Source organism: Hippocampus comes, unplaced genomic scaffold (genome assembly GCF_001891065.2).
Source record: "Hippocampus comes isolate QL1 unplaced genomic scaffold, H_comes_QL1_v1.1 scaffold20, whole genome shotgun sequence".
Taxonomy (NCBI): Eukaryota; Metazoa; Chordata; class Actinopteri; order Syngnathiformes; family Syngnathidae; genus Hippocampus; species Hippocampus comes.
The window spans coordinates 1,129,775-1,152,069 of NW_017805462.1; the positions used below are offsets into that span (position 1 = coordinate 1,129,775).

Below are 22,295 nucleotides of genomic sequence, written 5' to 3' on the forward strand. Positions count from 1 at the left end.
TGGATCAAAGACGTCATGCTGAAAATGTGCACACGTCTGCTACAAGCTAAGTTTGAAAGCAAACAAGAAGCTGGAGCGTCCATTGTCGAAAAAGAGATTGGCTCACATCTCCTGTCCCTCCTCCTGTCATTGTGCTCAATGCTTTCAAAAAGAAACGTGGGGGGGAGGGGGGTATTTGAAAATGTGAAAAATCCTAATACAGTACCAAAACCCCCCGTCAAATTTTTTTCGTTTACTTCCGGTACTGAACAGCTGACTTGTATTTTGAAAAGCCACCACCAGAAGTCGTAGTTCACTTTTGTCGACGCGGACCTCTTGACGGGAGGAGTTCGGCTGTTCAGCGGGCGGTGGCGGAGTTTTGATGCTGGCAAACCTGGAAGCAGTAAACTCGGCAGGCGGCGCGGAGGAGGCACCCCCCAGCCTCCAATGTTTTAGATGTGTGTGTGTGTGACGGGATAAAAAAAAGCGGGACAGGATAAGATGTGTAAGTGATTGAAGTGCATCAGCATCTGTCTTCTTTGCTCATGATACAAAATATTAAAATGTGCAAGTGTGTATATATCGATATATATATATATATGTGTGTGTGTGTGTGTGTGTGTGTGTGTGTGTGTGTGTGTGTGTGTGTGTGTATATCGATAGCACCGATACCACATACATATAGGTATCGGGTCGATACCGTCCTTATCGGGTACTCGTGAAGGATGATGATACCAGCCACCAATACTGAAGGCAAAAAATATCTGACATCGATAAGTCTTCCTTGCTAGTTGGTGGTGCTTCACTGCGGCTGTTGCACACATCAATGAATCATCGTGTGTCAGAAAGACAGAAGTTCTTTGTTCGTCAATACCTGTCATAGTATTCATTTTAAATTTTCTGTATGTGGTATCGGTACATGATATGGGTATCTGCGACTGCTCAAGAGTGAATACTTGTACTCGTATTGAAATATGTGTTTCAAAAATAATTTCCTAGTGCCTGGTTGATATTTCCGTTCATTTCAATTTCCACTCGTATCTCAAGGCACCCAGTGTACCGATGTAAATGTGATCCGTGCAGGTTGTTGGCCCATAGCTGGATGCGAACTTACTGCTTGGTCACCATCCTCCTGCTTCTGTTGGTTGTCATGGTGACGGTCAAGGACGCAATTGGCTCCAGAAGCAAAGGTCACAAACGCGCGCCTTTGCATTGCCAGACTTCAAATCCAGTCACTTAATTTAGTCATGCTTTGGTCCAATCAGCTGGTTTCAAAAGTCAGATGATGAATTCCTGCTTTGTGTTATTTGCAGGAGATGGCGTGTGGTGCAGCCTTTTGGCGAGGTAAGAAAATTCAACACGCTCATGACACGCGCGCCCCAAAATATTTACCTGTTTTACAATTTTGTGCACAATTGGAAACACATATTTTTATAAAAATCCAAAAGGATGTCGATTTGAAGGGTGCGGAACATCCCCTTGTCGTGCTCTCACGTAAATGCAGAGTACAGTGCTGCCTTGAGATACGAGTATAATTCATCAACTCAAAACACTCATATTTTATAAAATATTCCTTCCAACAATAAGTTCCGTGCAGGCCTACTCGTCCAAGCACAGGATTCTGATTAATATTGCGTTTGGGGGAATAGAAGTTAATCAATAAAAACCACCTGTTTTTGTCCATCTCGGTGGGCGGCCATTCTGCCACTTTGTGCCGACTAAAAATGACATAAACAGTTGCCTAGGGCTCAGGTAACAACCAATCATGGCTCAGTTTGTTTTTATAAAATGAATCATGCTGGCACGTCAGATGACTGGTTAGCACGTCCGCCTCACGATTCGGAGGTCTCGGGTTTGATTGTGGGCCCTGGCCTTTTCTCCGGGTTCTCTGGTTCCTCCCACATTCTAAAAACAATTGGACACTTTCTATTGTCCCTAGGTATGTGGCTCTGAGTGGTTGGAATTAAATGGAATTCCAAAAATTTTTGCCACCTTTTTGCTTCCTTTCAATGGACATTGTGCCGTTCCGTCCGGTGCGCGCACCTTGACATCCTGTGGGCAGTATAATGCAGACAAATGCCGATACTGCACATGTAGAAGGTCTCAGCTTCTCGGGAAGCTGCTGAAGTATTAGTCATTCTTTGCGGTGGATAAAGAATATATAACCATGAGTATTGTTTTTACTTACTTTATTTTAAAATACATATATTAAAAAAGATACATGAGAATGTAACATCATTCGGTGATGTTGACTGTGTACATGTTTTGCTCCACAAATAAATTATCTGTTGGGGGTTATAACGTTGCAACATTGATGCCAACTTTGTTAGCCCGGCTTTGTTGTTTTGCAGTATCAGTTAGCATTAAGCTAAAGAGACTCAGGCAAAGCTATGTGATTGTAACTCTAAATTGGGTGACTCGCCCGCCTGTCTGTCTGTTTATTTATCTTCAGTATTTGTCTCTCTCTCAAAACTGGCGCTCCTGTTGCTGTCATGTTGTTGGTGTTTGTCACCTGTGTCTGTCCGTCCAATGTCATGTGACTGGCTTGTGCGCTCATGCAAAGGATTGTGGGAGATTAGAGCTGCTGACAGCTGACGCCTTTGCGCACACACACGCTCACACCCACACGCAAATATCACCTACTTAATTGTGCCTGTGTGTAAGTGTGTGTGTGTGTGTGTGTGTGTGTGTGTGTGTGTGTGTGTGTGTGTGCGTGTGGGTGTGTGGGTGAGAATTTGTGTGTATATCGCACTAGCACAAATGTACAAACATCATGTGACCCTCTTGTAGCTGTCAATCAAGGTCTGTTGCTACGGCAACACGTGAAACCGCCCCGCGTGTGCATGTGCAAGTCATAACCGAGTGTACAAACATCATGTGACCCTGGAGCGGGCGATGTCGTGGTCTTCGAGGAAAGACGCCCTGAATGTTCCCACAACAAAACCTCCCAAGTGTCCCAACACTTGTGAAACCTGAACGCCACGTGTGCATGTCCGTTTGCAGGTGTGTGTGTGTGTGTGTGTGTGTGTGTGTGTGTGTGTGTGTGTGTGTGTGTGTGTGTGTGTGTGTGTGTGTGTGTGTGATTCAGCTTTTTCCTCACATCCGGAATGTCGTTGGCACAGCCAGGTAGTCGCACCAATCATGTGGTTGGGCAAGTCATGCACACCCTCCGCAGCGAGCTCTCTGATTGGACGAGAGGCAGCTAGAGTAAACCAAACGAACAAACAAGCAAACAAACAATTTCATCTCTTGTGATGACGATATTGATCTTTTCATATTTAAAAACACAAATTAATGTGATAATAAGCCGGCAGCCGTCAGTCAACACCAAGCGGGTGTTGACTGGCAAGGTTTTAAAGTTTTTAAATGGAAAGGGACTAAAGACAGACACATATCGTGTGCGTGCGTGTGTGTGTGTGTGTGTGTGTGTGTGTGTGTGTGTGTGTGTGTGTGTGTGTGTGTGTGTGTGTGTTCGCACAGTGCAGGAGTATGCCGTCCTGCTGTCGGCCTTCGTCACCAAGTAGCGTAACTGTTCTTATTTTTAGCGCGCCGGCCTTCAAATAGGCCAGCCGGACTTCATTTAGCGTAAACGCGCGTCCCCATCGCGTTGTGCCACAGCTGGGATTAAAAAACGCACACTCCAACGCCTGGAATTAAACATTTTTTTTAACTTTGCTTTGGACCAATCGGCCAGCGTGTTACTTCAAGACCGTGGAGCAGGACTGAGGTACGAGTCAAGAACCAAGAGACTTCCTAATATATCGTTGACATCATTTCTTGAGTGACATCGATGTTATTTTTCGCCAACGTATCGAACAATCGCTGTATCGTGATACGATTTGTACTGTTGGCAAAATATATTGGTTTAATATCGAGTTGTTACAAAGTGACAAAGAAGTACAAAGATTGTGTATCGTAGGTTGTTTGCAAAATACGTCATTACTTTATAAATCACCGTATCGTGGTCCACGGTGTAATTGGCCAAATCATTGTACAGGAAAATTTGTTGACATAAATCTTTTTCTTCCAGTGGATCTCATATTTCGCAATCGCTGTTTTGATACGAGTGGTGTTATCATGATATCGCGATATGTTTTTTTTTTCCCCCCCAACGCGCTGATGTAGGCTACACTGATATGTTTTCAAATAAGTGAATATGAGGCTTCATAAAGCACTTCAGTGGAGAATGCGGATTTTGGGTCAGAGTCTGCTCTCTTTCCAGTAAATTTAATATCACACAATCGCCAAACAAATCGTTCGTATAGTTTTTGGCTAATTACGTACATGTTATCCGAGTAAATCTGAATTTGATCACATATTGATGTGATGTCGAACTTTTCTTTTTTTTCTGATGTGGCAGCTTTACACTTTGGTATTCTCGTGACACGTTTGGTGCTTTTCTTCTACAGTAATACGGCACAGCAACACAAGCGAGTTGACTTTGGATGTCAAGCTAACACGCGTGAAGCCTTTTCAACACAAGACTTGACGACTGCGACGTTGGTTGTCTTTCAGCTGGACGATGATGGACCCGTCGTACTCGCCACAGGACTCGGACTCAGAATTGCACTTGAGAGGCTCTCTGCGGATGTTCCTGCAGGAGACATCGGCCTTTAAGCAGCAGAACCCCGGCAAGGTGAGGCTGTTTGTCGCTACATCTTCATCATGATGATGATGATGATGATGATGAGCTGTGCGGTCTTGGTCTCCTTCAGTTCTGTCTGCTGGTGTGCAGCTTCTGCACTTTCTTTGCTGTCCTCGGACGCTACATTCCAGGGATCGTCATCTCCTACTTTCTCGGTGAGTGCTTAATCAAGAAACATTCCGATTGCTGACCATTCGAATCAATTACATTTCTTTTAAATGACCTATTTGTAAACTACGACTTTTCTGATCAATAACAATGACTAACTATGGCAATTCCAATGTATTGTCATTTTTTTTTCAGTGTTGTCTGTGTTCCTGTGGCCTGTGTTATCGTCTCCGGAGGCGTCCTCATGGCTGAAGCCGGTTCTACAAAAATTGAACTTTGGCGTGGCGGCGTTGCTGCAGAAGATAAAAGAGGATCACGGTGATGACATCATATTTCAAAACAAAGAACATACATGCTAGTTTGTTAGCTTGTGATCTACTAGGCGGTGGTCTGGACTGTTGTGTTCTTGTGCGGTTCCCACAGCGAGAAGAATCCTGAAGGCTCGGGTTGAGGAGTCGGTCGAATCTGACCTATCGTCCATGTTTCCCAAGGTGGGCACATGATCCTTGTTAGCATAGGGTAACATAATTAAGCTAACTTAATCAAGAATGTGAGGAATTAAAAAAGGTTATGCGTCATGAGTTAATGCTTCAATTCAATTCATTGGGCTCCTTCTTCCACTGAAAGAATAAAGGATAAAGAATATATGCCTGTTCGCGTTGCAATATTTTCTTTCGACATGTTTTGCACCCCCGTTGGTGTTACAATATCCCCTATTGAAAGGATTGAATACAATGCCATGACTGTTGATGCGAATCGTTAGCCCGTTTATGCCGTTTTGCCATTATGTGTTAGCATTAAGCTACTGGAAGTTTTCTCAGTAGCTCAGCAGTGATGTGACATTGTGATTTCTGAGGAATGTTGTAAAAGAACGTTTTGGTTATTGCGATTTAAATTAGCAGTCGTCAAATCATCCTTTGTGAGAAATCATTCACATGATCACTATCTTCACTTTGATCAATATCATCAATTATGAATAACCCGTCATTTGAGCTTGAGTTCTTTTGCAGTATATGTGAGTGTAGGAAAACATGTGATGTTGCATTTTGTTTTGTGGTCGTCAGTTGGACTCGGCGGCATGTAAGGAGCTGTCGGTTTCGGACACGTCGGTGTCGGACGTGACGTGGACGGACAACTTGAACCTGTCAGAGGAGAACACGCCGCAGACAGAGAACTCTGAAGGTGATTTTTAAAATGCCATTGCAGAGTAAGCCTGAGTCAAAGGGGAAAAAAATAATAACAAGACCTAGGTTTTAATCCTTAATTTATTTTTTAATAAGCCACTGCAACATTATGCACAGTTTGAAGAGTAACACAAAAAATAGGGTGAAAAAAATACTATACTATATTGTCTATTTTGCTAACAATTTTTATTTTACCATTTGAAATAAAGCAGGTAGCTATTTTTTTAATCAGAAAAATTTAATAGAAATTTTCAACATTTGGGGCCAAACAGTTAAATTGAAGAAACAAATATCTATGTAGTCTTTTTAATGTAAATATTAAATATTCATTGAACATTTGAATTAAAATGCATGTATGGAAATTATTTTAAGAAAAATTTAATAGAAATTTTCAACATTTGGGGGCCAAACAGTTAAATTGAAGAAACAAATATCTGTGTAGTCTTTTTAATGTAAATATTAAATATTCGTTGAACATTTGAATTAAAATGCATGTATGGAAATTAGAGAATATTTCATTTGAATAATTCATTTACTTATTTAAATCGTAGTCATAATTAAATAAATAATCAATTATTTGAAATGTTTACTTTTTCAACAACAGAAAAAATAATTACCGTTAATCAATTATGCAGGGAGAAAGGGCTTAGTTAATGCAACAAATATTCCAGGACTCTTGATCATAAAATAGAGATAATAATAATCAGAATAATAATAAGAAGAAACATGTATCATCTTTCAATCTTATTCATAATTAGTTCTGTATAATGAATGAGCCAATTGTTTATCTATTTAAAAATGTGAATTTAAAAAAAAGTAACAAATCTTTTAAGTTTTTGATAACGTAACTGCTTGGTGAGCCAGATTCACTTATGACATAATTATAAAGTGCCATGATGACATCGCAGTTTGACCTTTGACACGCTCCTCCCACCCTCCAAGACCTGGACAGAGAGGAGGTGTTCTCCAGGGGTCTCCACGACTTCCCCTCCGTTGACAACGGTGCCACCACCAACGGCGAGGATGATGAAGATGATGACTTTGGCTTTCCTCGGCCAATGGGGAGCAAGCGCACCGCTCCGCCCCCCGACGATGCGGCCCTAGACCTGGTCCAGAAAGTGCTCCGGGGTGCCATGACCGCCGCCGTCCAGGAGGCGGCCTTGGGCTTCAGACTTCCGAAGCCGGCCGAAGAGTCGGACAGCGAAGCCGATGACTTTGAGTTGCTGGACCAGGCGGAGCTGGACCAGCTGGGGGCGGAAGTGGACCTCCTAGGAGGGGGCGGAGCCAAGACTGCCACCAAAGAAGGCGATGGCAAAGCCCCCGGTTTCCTCGCCAAAATTCTGAGACGACACTGATTCACTGTATGGTGGGAGAGGCGTTACTTATTACAAATTGAATTTGTTCATTGACCAAGCTCGTAACACACTTTATTCGTACAGCGGTACCTTGAATTACGAGTTGATACAACCTTTGAGCCATTACGTGTTAGCATTAAGCTAGCAGGGGCATTTCGAACACTGCAGAATTAATGCTAATCCTTAGCATGTGCATGGCGTTTCCCACGTTGTGTTAGCATTAAGCAAGCAGGGGCATTTCTTAAGGTTGAGTCGTTTGAAATGCAGAAGTTGTAATTTCTTTTGTTTTGTGTGAGAGTCAATTTCAACTCCAAATTGAGCTTGCTCTCACCATACAGCAGCCGTATCTCAAACTCACACTGTAAGGGTATCTGTGCTTTGTGCTCGAGTTTTTTTTTCTTCTCTTTTTTGAGGCAAATTGGTGGTTGTAGGCGTAAACCCCCACCAGTGACCCTTTAGCGCCCCCTGGAATCCAGTTTGACTTTACAATGTGAAATTTAGTAGTCATGTATATCTTGAGTAGACTCACAAAAAAAAGTCTCAAGAAGTCATGCCGGAAAAGACACAGGAAGTCTGCCATTTTGGTTCAAAGTGGCCATTTCAATATCATGTTGAAGATATCCAGGTGTCGCTAAATTGTTTCATGTTTTGAAAATTCAGCCCCCGAAGCCACTTTGATTTAAGGACGTGAAATTTGGTAGTCACGTCTGTCATGAGCAGACCCACAATAAAGTCTCATGAGGACCTGCTGAAAAAGACACAAGATGTCTGCTGTTCTGATTTGAGCAGATTCAGTCTGAGGTGGTTGTTTTTTTTTTTTTTTTGTCATGGCTAGGTTAGATTTGTCTGGGTGGATTTATTGGCCATTCACCAAACAATGAAAACATCTGACTAGTGTTTTGAGTGGAATGAACGTGGAATGAATGCCCAAACAATAGAAAAACCCAGTAAAAATGATGCCAGTCAATTTTACTGTGACAATCTGTAACTGCAAATTGCTTCAATTTGATTTTTTTTTCATTTTTTTTAAAAGTTTCATCCTGCTGGTTGGATTCATTTTATTTTTTTACTTTGTCCTTTTTAAATATTTTGTAACTTTTTCATTTGTTGCGCTCGTTCGTATCGTGCTTCACTGAAATCAAGAGTTTTAACCGCTTATCAAATATTCACGCATTTTAATGAACTGAAGAACAATGCACCTTCTGTTTTATACGGAAATCAAAATCAGTGAGTGATCATCATGTGCGTGTGATCATCACGTGGTTTTGTACGACGGGATGACAAGTATCAGTTGTGTAAATTCAACAGTGCCTAAAAATCTGCTGCTTTACGTCCAATGACTGTTGATCCAAACTGGCCAAGCTTGACTGAACAAGATCTTGTTGATCAATTCAAATATGTGATGACAGCGTTACCATATATGTCCTGAGTTGCCTTTTGCTTGTCTGACATTTCTTGTTTGACATGCATCAATGTATTCGTGTAACTTGAATCCGTGTTAATAAAATGTTACGTGTGAGCTAGTTCATTAGTGTTAGTTATTTGGGGCAGAAAAGATCAATCAATTAAACTTTATTTCTGTAGCCCTTTTCATCTGGAAAATGCAACTCAAAATGCCGTGCAGTCAAAAAAAATTCACAATTACAACATAAAAAGAGCACAACCTCCTTCCCAACAGACACATATATCCCGACAAGCATGCCTATGCGCGCACACACACACAAACAAACAAAACATGCACACATACCCCGATGACCCTGATCTTTAAAAAAAAGACATGGCAAGGCACAGAGGACCGATATGAGGAAAAAAAGCACCCAAGGGGACCTGATCGTTGAGTGACACCAACCACACCTCCCAGCATGGAGGCCCCCCAAGAGGAAACACTTGGCTCTTAAAAATAAATAAATGAATAAATAAATAAAAAGGCATGAATTAAAATAAGTATATAAATAACATATTCAAAATCCAAACTAAAAAGATGTGCCTGTTTTTGTAGCTTCACAGTAAATCTAAATGTCACCAAGTGTCACGATCCCGAGTTGTTTTTTTGGGGGGGGGTTATGATGTCGTCATAAAGAACATGATAAAAAGTGACGACTCGGCTGATGACGATGAGTTAGCGCGCGCGTGTATGTGTCTGTGTGTCTGAGCGTGTGCACGCGCATGCGCATATGCGTGTATGCGCGCGCGCGTGTTTTTTGGAGTCCTGTGTTTACCTCGATTGCCAACCCCGGAAGTGAGTGCAGCTCCCATCAACCAATGACGAGCGAGACTCAGACTGCGTCGGCCAATCACAAGCGCGGATCGAGCTCCGTCAACAAACAAAAGATCTGCGCTGCGCGAGCTCTTTATTGGAGACTTTTCTGCTCGTCTAGCTCGACGGAGCCTTTCAATACTTTGATCATCTTTTGGCTTTTTCAACCGCTTGTCGACCCCCCCCCCCGCCACACACCACCTGCGTGACAGGCCGAGCGAGGCAGCGTTCCCGTCTTGTCTACCTTGAGGTCGGCCCATGTCCACCTGAGCACCTCGCAACGGTCGCTTTGCCTTTTTGGTGGAGGTGGCCGAGCTAAAGGCGCTAGCCGCTCGGCGACAGAGCAGCCCAGGAGCGGCTGCTTCTGGGCCACCTTAGCCCGTTAGCCAGTTTTAGCTTCACCGCGCCTCGCTCAAATTGACACTGACGGACACCGGCGGCTTGGGCTTGTCACTGACAAGCCACTCGAGCACAGCATCGAGTATGTCGGGCTGCGGCTTCCTCATGTCGGTGGTCGTCCACGGAGACTCGACGCTCAACGAGCAGGAGAAAGAGCTCAGCCAGCGCCTGCGACGCCTTTACCCCGCCGTCAACGAGAGCGAGACGCCGCTGCCTCGTTCCTGGAGCCCCAAGGACAAGTTCAGCTACATCGGGCTGTCGCAGAACAACCTTCGCGTGCACTATAAAGGTAATGACACGGCCGCCAGCGACGTCTCTTCGTCGACAGGCTGGCTCACGGGAGCCCCACTCGGGATGATGAAAGCCAGATGCCCGTCGAGGCGACGAGGCTAAAAACAAAGTGGCTAGGCTAGGTTAGCGCGAGAGGACATCTTGCTGATCTCTTTTCTCTGTCACCCACTAGCTGGTTAGCTCATAAAGCGCAGGAAAAACATAAAACACTCAAGTCAGCACTGTACAAAATGACGGGAGGAAATAATCGAACGAACCGTCAGTCTTTTCGTGAGACGTTAACTTTAATGCCCAAAGTCTAATGCTGGACTGCTTGTATGGATTTTTTTTTCTTGTTGGGCTAATTGAGTAGCATCGGGGGCTAACTGTGGCAGGAAATGCAGTCAGAATGTCCTCAAAAAGAACACAGCAACGCTTTCTAGAGGCTTATTGAAGGAAGGGAGGTCAAACAGGCATGCTTATGTCACAGTGTCATCTAACGTGGCCATTTGGCACAACTGTTATGCAGGGTTGTTTAAAGGTGTTTGTAGAATCCACTTTATATCAATCTATTTAACTGTACATCCGTTCAGACATATCTAATTTTTATACATTCTTGTATCTATTTTATTTATTGACCTATAGTTTATCCATCGATGTGCCTATACGTCAGGATACACTGGAAAGGGATGTGGCCTGACTATGATTTACAAATGTTATGAAAAGTTTGGAGGTCGAGTAAAAAACAAAAAAAAGAGACAGAGAGAACAAGCGGAAGTTTGGAATATGTACATTTGTGAATGCCGTTTATGTCACGGTCTGCTGAATACTCTTGATTTATCCATCTGTGATCAAGACATCTTTTCCGTGATGTCACAAGGTTTTCTGTGATGTCACACACAACCATGTTAGTGGTCAATTAGTGGAAATTAAACTACAAGAGGGGTCACCTACGTGGTGCTCATAGGCAACCCCCAAGGACCACATGAGTAGTCCGCAGGTGTTGCATACAAGATGTTTGTGTTCCCTCATTAATGTGAACCGGGGTGTGTAGATTTTGCATTCACTATCTTTGTCTATCTGCCTACATCCAGCCACACATTTGCTTCTAGCAAGACGGCCATCTGTCCATCTATCTAATTCTTGCTGTCTGTCTGCGTCAAGAGGGAGAGAGGCCAGAGAGAGACATTGTAGGTTGTGAGAACAATGTAGATATTGATATGTAGTACCATTGGAAGTCTAATTGTGGTGCTGTGAAATCCCATTTATTGCTAGACCCAGGAAACGGAAATGAGCATGGATGTTACTCGTCAATCTTCATTCAACTCCAACTTTAACACACGTGAAGCAGCAACGCGTACAACAACATTTGCAGGCAGATATTTTCTCTGCCTTGTGAGAATAAATATTAGCCTATTGGAGCTCAGTTGGGGCCCTCCTCTTCTGTTAGGCACGCCGCATCTCTCCCATTAGAGGTCAGTGCTGCCTGGAATGATGTGGTCAGAAATGGACACTTTACCCTATTTTGACGGTCTGTCCTCCGTCCGCGACCTGGGCACCCTTCCGTCATCGTCCCTCCGTCATTATTCATATAAGAATCGTTCTCCGTCCCCATCCGTCCTCGTCCTTTTAAAGCGTTTTGCCAGTCCGCAAGGGGGGGGGGGGTACGTGCATGACGCCGTGGGAGAGAAGCAGAGGCAGACCCGTCACCATAGCCCAGCCTTAATGGGGCCACATGAATTAATACCCGACAGACAGCTCCTACTTTGCTCCATATACCCGCGCAGCACTGCCAAACCCATCTCGAATGGCGCCTTTTCCGACAACCGCAAGCATTATCAAAGACGACAGTTAGATTACATCCGTAAAGACACCTTCTTGAGTACGTCGACGCCGCAGCCGTGTTGGATGTGGCAAAGGGAAGGAAATTTTGACGATAGATCATCAAGGAAAAACGAATACGGAATTATTTCTTTTGATTGCATGATGTCATTCGAACTCAATTTTACAATTTTTTTTTAATATTATTTGCCGAATTTATTGCTCATATTCAAGCCACATACAGTATGGCGGATGGACTGACAAATAGCTTCGACCCTTTTCAACAATTGTCTGCTACAGAATATACAAGTAAAAGTATAATATACAAAAGTAAAATACGATCTAGATTCATTTTAGACTTACAAAGATTTTGCGGCTACCGTGACAATTGCATTAAACGTTTCAAATGGCCCTTTAGTTGTGTACTCGAATGTAATATGTCCCTCCTCCCTTGCCATACAGTGACGCACCGTGACAGTCTAAACCCGTAATGTTGGAATCTAAACGTCGCCTAATGTGCGAAAACTGCGATCAATGGTTTACATCTTTACTTAGGCTCACATCAACCTCTGAAAATATTCGAATGATCACCCAAGTATTCGGGATTTTGGGATGTTTTCCTCTTCATAGATGCGCTCACGAGAAATTTTATGTCACTTCACGAGAGAAACGCGTCACCCATAAGCTAGAAAATACATGACATGTCTTGCCACATTACACAATGCCACCCTTTGGGGAAAAATGCGCAGGAGTCTCACACGCAAACATTGACGTCTTCATCGCGTAGACGCCTGCTTACGGAACCTTATTTTCAGTAACACAGTGATGGGCTGTTGCAGATAAGACTGACCCATCAATCAAGCAACAATGACATCACTGTTTCTTTATCTTGAAATGTCTTCGTGGTAAGCAACTCAACGCTACTTATTTCACAAAAAAAAATAGCTATCATGATAAAATAAAATAATGATCAAAATACAGTGGTACCTCGACTTACAAATGTCTCTTCAAACGAAATTTTCAAGTTACGAAAAGCCGTCAAAAACAAATGTCCTTGGATTAGTTCTTTACAAAACGCCAGGCAAAAACCACCTCTGAGCGAGAACATGAACTAAAGAGGGCAAAAAAGGATGAGGACGCAGTTAAAAGATAATGACCATCATTTTTATTCGTTACTCTATTCTTTGTTTTTTTTTTTTTTATATTATGCACAGCTCATTTATTGCACAATAATGTAATTGTTATGCGTATTTGTTACATATTTTGATGCGTTTTTATGCTTTAGAAAACATTTATGTCTGAATGTTGGGGGCGCTTGGAACGGATTAGGGCATTTACATGGAAAACGCGTCTCTACTTACAAATTTTTCCTGTTCAGAAATTTCTTCCAGAACCAATTCATTTCACAAGTCGAGGTACCACTGTACAAGTTAACTTTTAGAAATCCGTACCTCAAATAGCATCTTGGTGAGCGGGCAGCGGGTCCCGACTGTTCAAGTGTCAACCAAGATAGCATTTAGCTGCCAACGCAACTACCGTCAGTCACCAGACTTGACTGGCGATTTGTAAACCTTTTTGGACGGAGGACAAGTGCTCCTCCTGTCCTCCGCTTGAAGCCAAGCGAAATCACTCCCTCTCGCATCCACACACAATGAACACGCACGAGACATGTGGCGCGCCATGATAATTCACATTCATTCTGAAGTAGTGAATTGGCAAGACGGCCTGGGTGTGTTTCTGTCAGTCGTTAGTGAAATGGGTTCGTGAAATGGGTGTCCACAGGTGTCCGTAGGTACCTGACCTGGTTAGTGATGATTAAACAGATGAACAAAGACACAATTAAGTCCTTGCTTAGTCCGTCCTTTAAAAAAAAAAAAAAAACATTCTCATCTCATCCTACGTCCCCAAAATGGGCGTCCGTCCGGACCGTTCACCTCCCGAGGACAGAATGCTCATCCCTGGTTGTGGTGTGAGGTGATATACTGAAAGCACGGAACTCTAAATTTGGTCTTGTGTGCAGTGTGCAACCTCCTGTTATGAACGACCTGGTTTACAAACAAATCGGGTTACTCACACAAAATCTTTGTGGGGGTGGGAGGAGGGGGGGCCTATTTTCTATTTGTGAACCGACTTGGGTTGGAAAACACAGAAACTGTGTTATGATCGCTTTGAATTATCCCTCAGAATGCGCCTAAGAAAAAGAAAACTGCTAGTGATGGTGTTTTTTTTTTGTTCTCGTTTTTTTAATAAAGCTAATTCCAGTGGAAAAACCGATGGACGTCAGTGTGCTTGCGGAGTGAATTAAACTCATATCTCAGCAGTATAACTTTGACGACGGAACATATCAATTGTGTTTCCATTCATTTCATTAAGAAGCATTGTCTTGATTTGCGAACCTTTCGTGTCGCAAATGGAACAAACTGTCCTGTCCCTCAAAAATCGAACCAACAATGATCTGCAATATAGCAAGTGGTAACGGGAGACATTGTGCATAATCCAATGCACTGGAAACGTACGTGTGTTTGCCTGATGGTTTTGTCGTGTTTCCCCAAGGGCACGGCAAGACTCCGAAGGACGCGGCGTCAGTGCGGGCCACGCACCCCATCCCGGCGGCGTGCGGCGTCTACTACTTTGAGGTCAAGATCATCAGCAAAGGCCGAGACGGGTAAGAAGAAAACCAAGACAGTGCGCCCATTGTTTTCACCGCCACACTCGTGACCTCACACGTTGGTTCACAAAGACGACGGATCAAATGTACTTTTCAAGTCGTCTCTTATTAGTTTTTTTTTGTTTGTTTTTATGGATAGCACATTGATTTTGGTTGCGTAATAATTCTAATAAGTAGTGTAAGGGCCTTTTGGCTTGTGGCACTGTTCTAAAAAGCTTACATTTTCCCCAGCCAAAAATCTTGACTATTAATACACATTCGGCTACTAAAAATAAATATTTGGCCCATCTCAGGGAACCAAATTTTGTTGTACCTTTGTTTGGTTTCACTGAAACTCTTTTGAGTAACAAGACGAAAAGTAACTGCGGTGTGTTTTTGGCATAGAATTAGGTTTTAGCATAACGTTAATACATGCATTAGCGAAACTAATGATTATCTTATGAATCGATTAATGTGTCAATCATTTTATTGATTAATCGATGAATTTGATTAAAAAAAACAAGTTTTGGTTTCCATCCTTTTATTCCAAATCGACAGTGCAGGAACAAATTCTGATTCAGTTCTTGGTTTTGTCCGTATCATGTTGAAAAACGGCAATATATTGATCATTGCTTTCCAACAAATGTGATTTTTTTTTTTCTCTCCAGCGTTCAAGGTTGTTCAAATTATAAATTGCATTAATTAGATATGCAATCACCATCACAAAAAAAGTAGTTTGTTTCCAGTCAATTTTATCACATTTTTAATTTCCGTGAGAGGTAAATGGCATTCATTTGGACTGGCCAACATATCGTCTTTTTCGAAATGAGAAACATTTGACTGTTGTCTGTGCTCTCAGGTACATGGGCATCGGCCTCTCTGCTCAGGGAGTCAACATGAACCGGCTGCCTGGTAAGACGACACCGGCAAACCTTTTGGCTGTGACCACACCCGAGCGGTTCACTTTTGACTGTCAGAACGTAAAGCGTGACTGACTTGACGCTGTGGCCCCTGTTAGCTTAGCTTCAGCATGGAGAGCCTCCACACAGCGTTGTTAAAAAACGTCCGCCGTACCTCAAGCGCAACCATAAACATACAGTTAAATTGTGAGCTTTTCTAGAGTGGCGTGTTAATCGTCTTGGTCCAAGATCTCGCGTTAGACTTGCGCGTGTGTTTCCGTAATAGTGGGAAGTGCACACGCGGGCGTGTTGTTCTTCCCTTGGATTCCTAACCTACATTTGAAACGTCACAAACTGGTTCTCCACCGTGCACTGTGAACTCCTCATTCCAGTGTTGCTCGCATGAAAAAGAACCAACAAAAGCACTGAAAGTGGCTTGTGCTTTGCATCTGCAACAAACTTGGAAATGATCAATTATTACATTCTACTTTTGAGGCAAACCGTTTTTTTTCCCACCCCCAGCCCCAGTAATTAAAAACAAATGCTGACGATAAACGATACTTTCCCTTTTGTCCTGGTGTCCAACGTACTTTTTTACCAGGTTGGGATAAGCACTCTTATGGTTACCACGGAGACGACGGCCACTCCTTCTGCTCGTCCGGCACCGGGCAACCGTACGGGCCCACCTTCACGACAGGCGATGTGATTGGCTGCTGCGTCAACCTCATCAACAACACCTGCTTCTACACAAAGAACGGACATAGCCTCGGTCAGCAGAATATAAAAAAAAAAAAAAAAAACGTATATATTTAATGTTGCAGACACATTCTTCAAACTGACTCTTTGTTTTTCTGCAGGCATCGCCTTCACAGACCTCCCAGTAAGTGCTTCGCCTTCAAAACACATCAGGGAGATCATAGTGACTCTGTTAAAGTTTACATGAGCGGCCGCACATGATGAAAACAGGCTGAATAAAATGGCAAAAGTTTTCGCACTTAAAGGTTGCACTTTGGGTCTTGACTCTGTGTGTGTTGACGCGTTTGCGCCCACAGCCCAACTTGTACCCGACGGTGGGCCTTCAGACACCAGGCGAGGTGGTGGACGCCAATTTTGGCCAACACCCGTTTGTCTTTGACATCGAGGACTACATGCGCGAGTGGAGGACCAAGATCCAGGCGCAGATTGACCGCTTCCCCATCGGCGAGCGTGAGGGCGAGTGGCAGTCCATGATCCAAAAGTAAGCGTCAAAGCACCTTTGACATCCGCTTCTTTTTGTGTTGGGGTCCGTTTGTGTTGCACTTGCAAACATGAAACCACAACTATGACTTTTGGGCAACCCAGTAAAACCCCCCAGGTAGTGCGGTGTAGCATCAAGCTACGGCTAAAGCAAACTATAGCAAGTGCTTCTCCATAGCGCGCTACACTGTATTTCCTGGTCAGGGACTCATTCACTGGCAGAAAATGTCAATCGAGGACTCAACAGTCTGATGTCTAGCACCCAGTTATAAACAGCAGTAATACATCTCAGAATAAAAATGCTAGCGAAAGCATGATAGCTTCAAAATGACTTCGGGGGCCACTTGCCCACCCTTGTACTTTATTAAAATGGACCTAAATGACATCATTAAACCGAATGTAAAGATGAACCATTTTTGGCACACTTTTTGCTTCAATTCATTTGAGTTCAAATAGCTGTTGCTTAAAAGTTTTAGATGCTCTTCGTTTGCCTGTCTTGTTATTTCCCATTCTGTGTTAGCATTAGCATTAAGCTAGTGGACATCTTAGGCTAAACTCTGGTTGTTTTAAATACTGTATGTGTAATTGTCTTTATTTTATGTTATTTTTTTTTATCATCAACTTCACCTCTGAGTGCGGCTAAACTCTGGTTGTTTTAAATACTGGATGTGTAATTGTCTTTATTTTATTTATTTTTTTTATCATCAACTTCACCTCTGAGTGTCAATAAACAGCTTGAAGCCTCTTTGGGAAAATAATTGCTCTTATATTTTGCCCGCTTAATTACTGCTCATTGTGAAGGGAGTTTACTGTCACCGCACAGTGCAGGTATCTCAAGTCTGGGCTCGCAAGTCAAAGCAAAAAAAAAAAAAAGTTCTAACAACAAACGTCATAAATCTGGCCACTCATATTGCAAGGCACTACTGTATAGAAAATTATTGACATACATCATTTGTCAACAAGTTGTCAGAGAATGCTGTGCACACAACCACACTTTTCTCCATCATGTCACTGTGTGTGTCTGTGGTCCCGCCATGCCCTGACAGGATTATCTCTTTGTGCTGCTATGATTGCTTGTCCTTCCTGAATTTAATCTGCATTTGTTGGGCCTGCTGTTCTCTCGTCTCGTCGGGGCTCCGGATTAAAAGCAGGAAGTTGTCAAGCTGCCGATGCTCCGTCACCGTGTTGTTGTCTTCAAGTGTGATGTAGTTCACCTTGAATTTAGTGACTGAACAGGAAACTGCCACGTGAATAACATCTGGTCTTTTTACGTCCTCCTCACTCAGCCGCTCTTTTTATTTTCTCCTCGTCCATCCAGACCTTTTGTTTGGCCTGAACAATCACCCCGGCTGGAAACTTTTCTTGATACGGCGTCTTTCTCTTAAAAATCACCATAGGTGGCAGTTTCTGTCGATTACCATGGCAACCAAGCACAACAGTAAAAGCCGACCTCTCCTGCCCCGTTTGTGCGTATTGCTACCGTGCTGCTGGTCCCGTTATCCTCGACAGTGTGGCTCGCCGGGATGTCGAAAGTGAGCGGCACCTCGGTCACGTTGGTGATGTGGTTGGGCTGGATGTGTTTGTCGGCAGCCTTTTTTCTGCAGTATGAGCGACAGATGGCCAGTTTTTCCTTGTAACCTGCCGGATGTTGCTGTGCCACGGTAGCCCTTGCCCGGATTGATAGATGGCCCGATGAATTCATTGATCTTGAATTCGTGGCTGCTCGATTCCCATGTTCCTCCGCGTAACTGATAGGTTGCAGTTTAAACTGTGCGTCGTAAGTGTGTCTCTTCATAGGTGCCATTTTTGGGGGTCCTTAGGTTGGTCACCCCTGCCTTAAACAAAAAACAAGATGATTTGAAAATCGGAAATGTAATTGCGGTTCACCAGTTGATTTTTTTCCTGGAGATGGCATGTGATCTGCTGATCACCGCCGGCCCGCAGCAATTCCTTCACGGCGTCTCCCGTCTTCCCCGCAGGATGGTGGCATCCTACCTGGTACACCACAGCTATTGCGCCACCGCCGAAGCCTTTGCCAAGACCACCGACCAGGCCGTGCATGAGGAGCTGGCCTCCATCAAGAACCGGCAGAGTGAGTCCATCATGACGCTCATTTGCCGACACCCACGTCACTCACCAGACTACTGTGTAGAAAACTCAAGGATGTACAAAAATGACACCTGCATGACACTTGCCTAGTTCATATTGGTATTGTTGTTTGTTTTTTTTATGCAAAATCAAGTTTGATGCCATTCGACCAATAATGGATTCTAAAAATATTGGCTCATAGCAGCCCTGCCACTCAATGTCATTTTTGTGGGTGGTTTGCAGAGATCCAGAAGCTGGTGCTGTCTGGCAGGATGGGCGAGGCCATTGAGACCACCCAGCAGCTCTACCCAAACCTCCTGGAGAGGAACCCGGACCTGCTTTTCATGCTCAAGTACAGCTCTCGCTCGCTATGCATCTTAACACGCACGCCACATAGAATGTGACGAAGATCACCCCGTTTGCATTTCACGATATGAATGTATTGAAAGTGTCACTCAAGGTGATTTTTACGATACCGTGCCATTTCTTGCCATGTGTTCAGGGTGAGACAGTTCATCGAGATGGTGAACGGGACGGATAGCGAGGTGCGGTGCTTGGGGGGTCGCAGCCCCAAATCTCAGGACAGTTACCCCGGCTCCCCCCGGCCCTTTGGCAGCCCCGCCCACAAAGCTGGCAGCTCACAATCCAACCTGACAGGTACGCCGTGCCGTACTTTTCACCCCACCCACCAGCTTCATTACTGCGACGGAGGTGGAGCATTTCCAACTGACTCAAAAGAATGTCTTGACTGGACTGTACCATTTAGAAATTTTGAGGGGTGCGGGGGTGGGAAGGTTTGGGTGGAAAAGGCATTTTCAAAAGGACACCCCTCTGTGTCCGCAGGTGTGGACAGCAACTGCTGCAATGGCGTGACGTCCAATCGGAGCCATGGCTCTGCGCCTCACAGTCATAAGCCCTGCCCCCCAGGGTCAGAGCTCAGCTTGAACGGGAGCCGAAGCCAGACGACGGGAACCAGGTGGGGCACTTACTCTTTGTGTGTGTGAGTTCGTGCGTGCGTGCTTCACATCTTGTCTGTACATGTGATGTGTGTATAAAGTGGCATTTTGTTTGTGACATTAGCATGTGCTCCTGTGACATCATCTGTACTGTGTGTAGTATGTCTTTGTGCGTGTGACATGATGTGGCCTGTGTGCTCGTGCCATGGTTTGTGTGTTGTGTGTGTGTGTTTGTTTGTGACATCCTGACATTTTGCTTTGCGTGTGCGTATCAGTGACGTGGACATGGAGGTCGAGCACTTCACCAACGGCGTGACGGAGTCGTCCTCTAACGGCTTCCTGAACGGTTCCTCCAAACACGTCAACGAACCGGATGACTGCGACGCCGACATGGGTTACGTGTCTTTTCGTGGACGCAAGTGCATCTGTCCGATCGCGTGCGCGCGTGACACGTCCGGTTTGTGCACAGAGGTGGAATCCGCTCAGGCGAAACGCCAGCTGTGCGGCGGCAGCCAGGCGGCCATCGAGAGGATGATCCACTTCGGCCGAGAGCTGCAGAGCATGAGCGAGCATCTCCGCAGGGAGTGCGGCAAGAACTCTGTCAACAAGAAGATGCTCAAGGTAAGAGGAAGCCATGAGTGTGTGCAGGTCACAAGGGAGAGGGGAGGGGAAAAAAAAAAAAAAAGCAACAACTATATTTAGGGCGAGTCATTACTTGAGTCAAGCCGGTCACATTTTAAGTAATACCATCTTACTCACTATTGACTGACAAAAGAAATCAAATAGCATTCTTTTTACCATTCTCTTTCATTTATAAGATAAATTGTCAGTGAATTTAAATTAAAAGCTATAACACAATATTGAACATTACATTTCTTGTCTTAGTTGATTCAATTAAATGTAGGTTGAACCTGACTTGCAAATCGTTGTATTGTTTTGATGTTTTACACAATGTCCCAACTTCATTGGTTTGTCGTTCGATTTCGTCCTTTCGGCAAAAGGAACTGGTCAGCCCTAAATGGCAGTTTGTATGCAAATTCATTTCCACATGGAAAAAAATTAAAAATACAAAGTAGCAGCAGGTGCGAAAAAATGAACCTGCAGTATTCGATTCACTTGACTTTTTCTTTTAGCCTTTTCCCACTAAACTGCAAGTTTGGCTGCCTTTGTCATTCATCTCCAAGAACTCTTGTGGATTCACTTGACTATAACACACTAAAAATTCATCAAGTTTTTGTGTGTGTGTGTTTACGCCACCGCAGGACGCCTTCAGTCTGTTGGCCTACTCAGACCCCTGGAGCAGCCCGGTGGGCTACCAGCTGGACGCCATCCAGAGGGAGCCTGTGTGCTCCACACTCAACAGTGCAATACTCGGTAGGTGGCACCATCGTGGCAACTGTCTTATAGGGCGGGGCCTTTTTTTTTTTTTAAATTGACATCTGCCGCTTGTGTCTGGTTACCTTCCCAGAGACGCACAACCTGCCCAAGCAGCCCCCCCTGGCCCAGGCGGTGGGCCAGGCCGCCCAGTGCCTCGCCATCATGGCGCGAACGGGCAGCGGCTCCTGCGCCTTCGCCTCCGTGGACAATTACCTGCACTAGCAAAACACACACACACACATACGCGCACACAGTAGTGAACAAAAGTCTTAGTCCACTGTGAAATTTGCTTTTTTTTAAGCATTGGTATTTATCGAAGAGAAAGTTTTTTTTTTTTAAATCACCAAGATGGTGCCAAAGAACTATTTTTAGTTACTGAAATTCCCCAACTTGCTCCAATGTAGTTACTTGATGACAAGATGGGTTCATGTCAAACTGGGACTTCTGAGCTCATTTCTCTTCTTTCTTGTCACCAAGATGCCACAAAATAGTACCAAAGCACCATTTTGATTTGAATGGAACTCCTCAACTTGCATCAACCTAGTTTCGTGACACCAAAATGCCACAAGCTGGCCGCAAAACATTGCTTTTGTCTAACTGAAACTCCTCAACTCAGTACTACAAAGGTGCATGACAACAAGATAGCGCCAAATGTATGTTTATGTAAATTAAACTTCATTAACTTGGCCAGCATAGGTCCTTGACATCAAGATGGTGCCAAAGGTTTTTGTGTAAATGAAACCCCAACTCCCTACAAGTAACGACTTGCCATCAAGATGATGTAAAATAACCTTTTTCTATTTGAAATTACTCAACTAAACTTCAACATAGTTCCTTGACATGAAGATGGTGGCATTCTTTTTTTAATGAAACTCGTTAACTTCCTTCCACCTCGTTCCTTCACACCATAATGGCACCTAATTCATTTTTTGTGTCAAACTGAATCTTCTCAACTCTATTCAATATAGTTTCTTGACACCAGGATGCACAACAGGGCTACATCATACAAAGCGAGCAGTGGTCCAAAACTTTAGCACACTACTGTGTACACACACACACACACACACACACACA

At 43.9% G+C, this 22,295-nt stretch overlaps 2 protein-coding genes across 3 annotated transcripts; both read left to right on the forward strand.

Annotated features, from left to right (window-relative positions):
- Window positions 1–970: 970 nt before the first annotated feature.
- On the forward strand, window positions 971–8,797 carry retreg1 (reticulophagy regulator 1; the record flags this gene model as incomplete). The annotated part of the gene is made up of 8 exons (XM_019874967.1): window positions 971–1,169; window positions 1,293–1,323; window positions 4,495–4,615; window positions 4,695–4,779; window positions 4,928–5,050; window positions 5,156–5,223; window positions 5,797–5,914; window positions 6,859–8,797. Coding segments are annotated over 8 exons (1,158 nt in total), but the record flags the coding sequence as incomplete, so codon positions are not given.
- A 755-nt stretch (window positions 8,798–9,552) lies between these two features.
- Window positions 9,553–22,079, forward strand: ranbp9 (RAN binding protein 9). 2 transcript variants are annotated; one of them, XM_019874968.1, is made up of 14 exons: window positions 9,553–10,216; window positions 14,572–14,683; window positions 15,525–15,577; window positions 16,166–16,333; window positions 16,422–16,444; window positions 16,617–16,801; window positions 18,780–18,892; window positions 19,132–19,240; window positions 19,391–19,545; window positions 19,732–19,864; window positions 20,117–20,238; window positions 20,314–20,465; window positions 21,107–21,218; window positions 21,313–22,079. In XM_019874968.1, exons 1-14 carry the CDS (start codon window positions 10,012–10,014, stop codon window positions 21,441–21,443), a joined length of 1,773 nt encoding a protein of 590 aa, XP_019730527.1. In that variant the 5' UTR covers window positions 9,553–10,011; the 3' UTR covers window positions 21,444–22,079. The 2 variants fall into 2 exon arrangements, with proteins under 2 accessions (XP_019730527.1, XP_019730528.1); XM_019874969.1 differs by having other exon boundaries at window positions 9,554–10,216; window positions 20,120–20,238.
- The last annotated feature ends 216 nt before the right edge of the window (window positions 22,080–22,295 follow it).